Below are 8,446 nucleotides of genomic sequence, written 5' to 3' on the forward strand. Positions count from 1 at the left end.
TCAATCCCACTCCTCCCTCCAGGTCTTTAAAACAGCTGTTCACCACCATCTCTTATCTTCCCCCATCCAAAACCTTGATCTTTTCTACCCCCGCTAATTCACCCCAGATCCACCTTGTTTGAAATTCCAACTTCTTTCCTGGAAGTCCTGGCAGTGTCCATATGTTTTATACCTCTCCCACCGCCCCCTTCCCACGCCCCCCCCCCCCCCCAAAGCCCTCGCCCTCTCTCAGATCTCTCGATGTCTCCATGTCTCTCGGTCCCTGCTCTCAAATGTTGTGTTTGTGTCCTTCCCCCTCTCTCCCCATCTTGTCTACCGCTCCCTATGTTATATGTTTTATGTGTCGGTTTGTCTTTCTGTGTGATTAATGTTCGCTCTTTCACGAGCCTCGACCTTGTATAAAAAAAAAAAAAAAAAAAAAAAAAAAATGAATGACGAAATGATGTGAGGGTTTCTATTTTCCAACCGTGACATTCGTGGATCGCCATATGCAGATTCGCCATTGAGTGGGCACAGAACCTTTCAAACAGGAACGTTTTTTGTGCAAGTCCTTCATGAACTTGCTGTCCATGCTTGATGTTCGACTACAGGTGGCACAGGAATGTGGAATTTATTGGTCCATGGATTAGCATTTACCGTTTCCACATTGTTTGTTTGCTTCCAGCTCCTCACCCGTGCGTAGCATGGGTACCTCGCTAGCAATTCTTGTAAACTCAAATAGTAATTTCATACTTGCAGTCTCAGTAACAGTACCCACGATTATAAATTAAATGACCGTCATGTCTCTCACCAGTTAAATTATCGATAACCAATCACTCCTCATAAATATCTGCTACTACTTTGTAAACAGGGATGGAAATAAAAAATATTCTTTTACAGTTTATAACAAACTAATGCCTGCATTTTGTACTGCAGAGCATACTCTTCGATGGAATACAAGTGGCAGGTATACCACTTCATTTAAGGGGGTGGGGTGGATCAGAAAAAGAAACATTCTGAGGAATTAGAAAAATAAACATTATCAATTTTCCAAACCCTATATAATAGTCCTTTAGCCTGCATTGCATCTCAGATAGACATTGATGATGCCAGGATGACAGCATGGCCTAAAGGCAAGAACACTCGCCTCCAAGCTGTGAAGTCTGGGTTTGAATCCTGACCCAGCTATAAACTGTCATTTCGATGTTTCACAGGAAGGGCGATTCATCATTGTTTGTGCCAGCTCTCGGATGGACGTTAAACGGGCTTCCCGTCTGCCAGCATTCATTGGTGGAAGTTAAATATCCCATGGTTTTCTTCACAAAGTGAAGCCAAACGATCGCCGGCACCAGTAACAATTTACAAATTCCTGCCCTGACCAGCAAAAAGCATGAATATAAAATTCGTTGCCACATTAGTTCAAGCAATCCTGCACTTTGTACCGCAAACAAATGTCTCAGATGCAGTATCAGGGGAGAATTTAACAGCTAAAACGAAGGGGGTGGAGAAGAACATGCATTTCAACGAAATACCTGTTGTTGATTCAGATGGGATGCTTGTTTTACCTGTGGATGTAGAGGTTGTAGATACGTTGTGAGTTGTTCCATTTGTCCCTGGTTGAGATGTTGTAACATTGGCAGAGACTGGAGTTACTCCTGGTGTTGTACCTGCATAAAAAAATCATTAGAGTTTGTGAAGGATATTTTTGAAATACAAATAAATTCGAGGTGCAGGAGGAAGCCATTTGGGCCATCCTATCCATGCTGCTTCACGCAAGACCTCCCAAATACTGCAGGCTGTGCATTTGCCCACACCTTAAAATATAGTGTGGGAACTTTAAAATCAACAATCATGATGCAAACAAAACAGGTGAAGGGTGGCACGCAGCGTACTTTGTCCATACTGCTGATGTGAAGCAGCAAATTTAAAACTAGATAAAAATCCGTTGGAAATCAAACCCAGGTATAAAGCTCAATTATGAGCACCAACTAATCTATCCAAAATGCGTGAAATAATTGTTAGCTGGGAAATAACATTGCTATAAACATTTTATGATACATTGCCAACAGTAAGAACTTTAAGAATGAGATGACAATGTGAAAAGCGTTTCTTTAGAAACACCTTGTTTATATTCCCTAAAACCTCAAATAGCAATTTCATACTTGCAGTCTCAGTAACAGTCCCTGTTTTACCAAATTAAATGACCATCCTCTCTCTCACCAGTGAAATTATCGAAAACCAATTACTCTTAATAAATATCTGCAACTGTTTTGTAAAGAGGGATGGAAATATAAAATATTGTTTTCCAGCTTGGAACAATCCAATGCCTGCATTTTGGACTGCAGAGCAGTCTCTCAGATGGAATACAAGTGGCAGGGGGGAGAATGAGAAAAAGAAACATTATGAATTTTCGAAACCCCATATAATTGGCATTTGGCCTGCACTGCATCTCAGATTGACATTGATGTTGCCAAACTTAGATATACTGTACATTGATGATGCGAATCTGGGAGATCAGTTTGCTTGGCATTTTTCCTATTTTCTGTGTTTGTGCTGATGATTTGGTCAACTTGGTTAAGATGTTACAACTACCTCTGGTTGTGTCGGAAAGTTTGATCTGAAGTAAGAGAAGCTGACCATGATCTATTCTAAACTGGTAAGAGATATTGCATGTCGTCTCTTTTTTTTAATGAATGCTTAAAAGATACATTTCATTAAAATACCTGCTGTAGATTTAAACAAACTGTTTGTTTTACCTGTAGTTGCAGAGGTTGTCGTGATGATGTGAGTTGTTCCATTTGACCTTGGCTGAGACGTTGTAGTAGTAGCAGGTTCTACAGTTCGTTGTCTTCTAACTGCATGAAGAAATAATTAGACTTTATTTAAGACATTTTTTAAGTACAAAGTAATTTCAACTTTATTGAAGTAGGAAGCCATTTGGGCCATCATACCTGTGCTGCGTCGCACCCAAGATCTCCCAAGTACTGCCAACAATGCTAATTAAACAAATAATTCCATGCAGAGATTTTACCCACGATACTGGCACAAAATTGCCAACACTTTTCAATAGATATTGTGCAGGAAGGAACATCCCATTAAGTTTCAATCGCACTCTCGGTTTAACTTCATTTGTGTAAGGAATTATTTGTGAGCGCATTCGAAATAACAAACACATCAGGGGATTTCACATGAGTCTCTCCTTCCAATTCTTCAAAACATATGCGTTAAGCGGTTGGAATTTCTATACATAACTTTTAGTGTAGAGTGCTCCAAAACTGAAACATGAACTAAACTGTTTACATTTTGTCCTGTTGCACTTCTATTTGGAATATTTTGAGAGGAAGGGAAATACTGAATGGGGCAGAGGGGAAAATGCTTCTGTTTGGAATACTGTGGGAAAAGGGGACTGCTTGTTTCCATTTGAGGAAGTTCAACTATTACAGCCAACAACAACAACAACAACAACATGCATTTTAAGGCCATTTTCCCTGCTAGAGCGGGGGTTAGCCTTGAACTAATTGGTATTACAGCCAAAAAATGAACAAATTATTCTCTCCATTATATTTCCATTGAAACAACTCCTCATACAATATCTTCCTTTCCTCACGTTGTCTGGGAGTAGAGTTTATCGCTAATAGTCTGGCAGAACAGACAAACTCAGAAACTCCCTGAAATCATCTCCCATGTCCATAGTTTTTCTTGTATCAGAGAGTACAGTGCATTCAGAAAGTATTCAGACCCCTTCACTTTTTCACATTTTGTTGTGTTGCAGCCTCATGCTGAAATCGTTTAAATTCATTTTTTCCCTCATCAATCTACACTCAATACCCCATAATGACGAAGAGAAAACAGGATTTTGGAAAGTTTTGCAAATTTATTTTAAAAAACAACATAAATATCACTTTGACATCAGTATTCATACCCTTTGCTATGACACTTGAAATTTAGCTCAGGTGCCTCCCATTTCTCTTGATCATCTTTGAGATGTTTCTATGCCTTGATTGGAGTCCACCTGTGGTAAATTCAATTGATTGGACATGATTTGGAAAGGCACACACCTGTCTATATAAGGTCACACAACTGCCAATGCATATCAGAGCAAAAACCAAGCCATTAGGTCGAAGGAACTGCCTGCAGAGCTCAGAGACAGGATTGTGTCGAGGCACAGATCTGAGGAAGCCTACAAAAAAATCTCTGCTGCATTGAAGGTTCCCAAGAACACAGTGGCCTCCATAATTCTTAAATGGAAGAAGTTTGGAACAACCAGGACTCTTCCTAGAGCTGGCCGCCCGACCAAACTGAGCAATCGGGGGAGAAGGGCCTTGGTAAGAGAGGTGACCAAGAACCCGATGGTCACTCTGGCTGAGCTCCAGAGATCCTGTGTGGAGATGGGAGAAACTTCCAGAAGGACAACCATCACTGCAACACTCCACCGATCTGGGGCTTTATGGCAGAGTGGCCAGACGGAAGCATCTCCTCAGTGAAAGACCCATGAAATCCCACTTGGAGTTTATAAAAAAGCACCTAGATGGACTCTCAGACTGTGAGAAACAAGATTTTGTGGGCTTTCATGTGTCTTTCACTGAGGAGAGCCTTCAGTCTAGCCACTCTGCCATAAAGCCCAGATCGGTTGAGTGTTGCAGTGATGGTTGTCCTTCTGGAAGTTTCTCCCATCTCCACACAGTATCTCTGGAGCTCAACAAGAGTGACCATCGGGTTCTTGGTCACCTCTCTTACAAAGGCCCTTCTCCCCCGATTGCTTAGTTTGGGCAGGCGGCCAGCTCTAGGAAGAGTCCTGGTTGTTCCAAACTTCTTCCATTTAAGAATTATGGAGGCCACTGTGCTCTTGGGAACCTTCAATGCAGCAGAGATTTTTTTGTAGGCTTCCCCAGATCTGTGCCTCGACACAATCCTGTCTCTGAGCTCAGCAGGCAGTTCCTTCGACCTCATGGCTTGGTTTTTGCTCTGATATGCATCGTCAGCTGTGAGACCTTATATAGACAGGTGTGCGCCTTTCCAAATCATGTCCAATCAATTGAATTTACCACAGGTGGACTCCAATCAAGGTGTAGAAACATCTCAAAGATGATCAAGAGAAATGGGAGGCACCTGAGCTCAATTTCAAGTGTCAAAGCAAAGGGTCTGAATACTTATGTAAATGTGATATTTCAGTTTTTTCTTTTTAATAAATTTGCAAAACTTTCTAAAATCCTGTTTTCTCTTTGTCATTATGGGGTATTGAGTGTAGATTGATGAGGGAAAAAATGAATCTAAACGATTTCAGCATAAGGCTGCAACATAACAAAATGTGAAAAAAAGTGAAGGGTCTGAATACTTTCTGAATGCACTGTATCTCCACATTTGTTTTGTCTATCGTTGAATGTCACACACAGGGGTTACACTGGAAAGACAGCCTGGAGGTAAGTGCCCTCACCTCCAGTTTGATTTCGAGCCTGGATTCGAATCACAATGATGTCGAGCCTGGGTTCTAATCTTGGCCCAGATATAAACTCTCATCCTGGTGTTTCACAGGCAGGGCGAGGCATCATTGTATGCACCATCAGTCGAATGAATATTAAATTGGGTGGCCCGTCTGCTTGCATTAGTTGATGAACGTTAAATATCCTACAGTGTTCTTCACGAAGAGGAGGCGATCATTCGCCGGCACCATGGACAAACTCCAGATTGTTGCTCGAACCTATAGCACCTACTGCATTGCCCCTGTGAGAACTGGTGCTAACCCACAGATATGTGCTACATACAAATGACCACACCACACTTGTTGTAGAATTGAACATTTCATCCTGGTCACAGTCAGTGTAAAGTTAGTGTTGGTCACAATTTGGTCATATTATCTATAGCTTGAATCATTGTCGTTTGAATTGCAGCTAGGCTATCTACTTTGGCATTCAAATTTGTCACCGTTGGAAGATTACCCATGTAGGTCACGTGGACTCCATGAAAATATTTCCGGAAGTCAAAGTTGATCTGATACATGACCCATGATCTTACAGCACACCAAAACAACCCAAACAAACATCACAATTTATTGGACCAGACTTGTGGATAAACTCCTCGAGACATGTTACACACATCTCATCCAGATTGCTCATTCTTTCACCTCACTTGTCCTTTCTTTCCCAAGATTTGTCTTTGCGTTTCACAGATAAACGGAAATCTCTTTACCTAAGTATATGCAAACCATCCGAAATATTAACTGGACGAGACGGAAAATCCAATGTCTGGTGACAGCAAACCTATATGGCACCTCTGTTATGAATTATACCATGGTTGCTGAATCAACATGTGAGTCCTTTCCGAATGAAATAGAGAAGACTTCAAGCTTGAAACTCACTCCGAGCACTACGTACATCCTAAACTCACTTCTAAAGTCATAAACGTCGAATAAACAGATGCAGATCATGATCCTTAATTATAAATAAATAAATAAATGCCATAAATTAAGTGTTATTTACACCAATTCATGCACACACACTTGCACTGGAGTGTCAGAGCGCATTGCAGAGATAAACAGAGAGCTCCATGAGCCCGAGACAAGTGACTGAAGTAGTTCCTGAGAGAGCGGAGATCAGTTGGCGAGTGAGTTCCTCGGACACAAAGCCAGAGAGTGGAAAGAGTGAGTGCACTTGGATCACTGCGCGGTAAGCAGAGTATCACACCACTGGCAGCATGAAACAGCTCGGGAGTGTACATCTCCGGTCCAGAACAGAGATGTACCGCTAGTTGTGACTGTTTGCTGGCCCTCAACATCTTGTCGACCATCTTCTGCTTCATCGTCATATGCCTTGCTCAACAGGGCAGTTTGGGTGCACGAAGCAGGAGATTATGTCGTTGTGTTTAATTTTGTCTGTTCACTGGTTTTGGAGTGAGGTCCATTGCTCTTGCTGTTTTGATTTGGCATCTGCCTTCCCAGTGGAAATAATGTGAAATGGGGGAGAATAATTAAATTATAAAGGGGTGAAGAACACAAACACGAAAAGGAAGGGGTGAGGAGGGAAATTAAAATGATGAAGGGTAAAAACGATGAGTGGAGAGGGAAGGTTATGAGGGAGTGTGGACAAGATGAGTTCATTTTACACGGTATGTGCCTGCAAAGACCAACAATTTCACATTTTTCAGACAAAACATCGAATCGATTGTAAGTCGGTAGTTTTTGCAATCTTCTTTTGAAACAATCTTTCATAATCTAAATGAAGCTGTTTTTCTTCTATGAATCAAAGGAAATTAAGAAATCCCTGAATTTTATTTTTAAATAGGATTTTGTGAAATACATGTTTGTTGGATTTAACAGGAATTTCTTCCTTACCCACACAGCTGCTATTGATTCGGTCATAGCCATCTTCACAGTCACATTGGTACAGGCCGATGGTGTTTGTGCAAGTTTCGTTCATCCCACTGCAGACTAAGGTTCCAGGTTTGCATTCATCTTTGTCTGAGAGACAGGAACAGGTCAGTGACACATTGTTTTTAACCATTTAAAGTTTCATTTCTTAATATTGTACAAGACAATCAAACTTAGATTTTTAACAAATACATCCCCTTTGTGGTTTATTAAGGTTTTCATGAATATCTGGTCATCAGCCATCTGCTTGGAAATCAGACAACATTACTAAAAATGTGCAAAAACAGATCCTTACAACTACAGACCGATCAGCCTGCCCCAATAATCAGCAAGGTCATGGAATCCGTCATCGCTTCTGATATCAAATCCTTCCGCTTCTCCAAAGGCTTGATCTCAGATCATCAATTCGGATTTAGACCAGGCCACTCTACTCTGGACATGCTGCTTCTGCTGCCTCAACAATGGATGGAGGTCCTCAACGACAGCAGGAAATCAGAGATGTCTCCCTTGACATTTCCCATGCCTTCGATATGGTCTGGATCCCTTGCGCTGCTCACAAAACTCTCCTCTGATGGTATCCATGGAAATCTCCAAGCATGGCTCGCGGACCTCCTCTCCTGTCATAGTCAACGTGTGGCTCTAAATGGAATTCTCTCATCCCCTCTTCCTGTCCAGGCTGGCATTCCTCAAGGCAGTGTTCTGAGCTCTGTGCTTTTTCTAATCTTCATCAATGATCTCTCTGACTCTCTTGAAAATCCTATCTATCTTTTCGCTGATGACTCCATTCTCTGCCACTCCATATCTCAACCCCCAGATCGGCAGGCAGCAGCCTCTTCACTCTCTCCAGACCTGGATAAAATCACAAACTGGTCAAACAAGTGGAACATGTCTTTCAATCCTGACAAATCTCACACTCTTATTATGTCTCTCCGAAAAAACCGACTGGAAAACTCTCCCATCTACTTTCTGAACAATCCTCTCAAATAAGTTCTGTCACTCAAGCTTTTGGGTTTCACTATCTGCCATGATCTTTCTAGGGAAAACCACATCTCCAAGCTGACCTCCAAAGCCAGTCGCCGACTGGCCATCCTCTGTTGTGCGAAG

The 8,446-nt window shown here is 41.7% G+C and overlaps 1 protein-coding gene across 1 annotated transcript in view; it reads right to left on the reverse strand.

Moving 5' to 3' along the window:
• Positions 1-8,446, reverse strand: part of LOC137425813 (uncharacterized) — a 173,689-nt gene that overhangs the window by 46,770 nt on the left and 118,473 nt on the right. Inside the window, exons 35-37 of the mRNA XM_078775191.1 lie at positions 7,307-7,432; positions 2,736-2,834; positions 1,545-1,646 (exon numbers count right to left, since the gene is read on the reverse strand). Of these exons, the coding sequence (XP_078631317.1) occupies positions 1,545-1,646; positions 2,736-2,834; positions 7,307-7,432 (327 nt within the window). The remainder of the gene's footprint in view (positions 1-1,544; positions 1,647-2,735; positions 2,835-7,306; positions 7,433-8,446) is intronic.

This window comes from Myxine glutinosa, chromosome 4, assembly GCF_964187855.1.
Source record: "Myxine glutinosa chromosome 4, kmMyxGlut1.1, whole genome shotgun sequence".
Lineage (NCBI taxonomy): Eukaryota > Metazoa > Chordata > Myxini > Myxiniformes > Myxinidae > Myxine > Myxine glutinosa.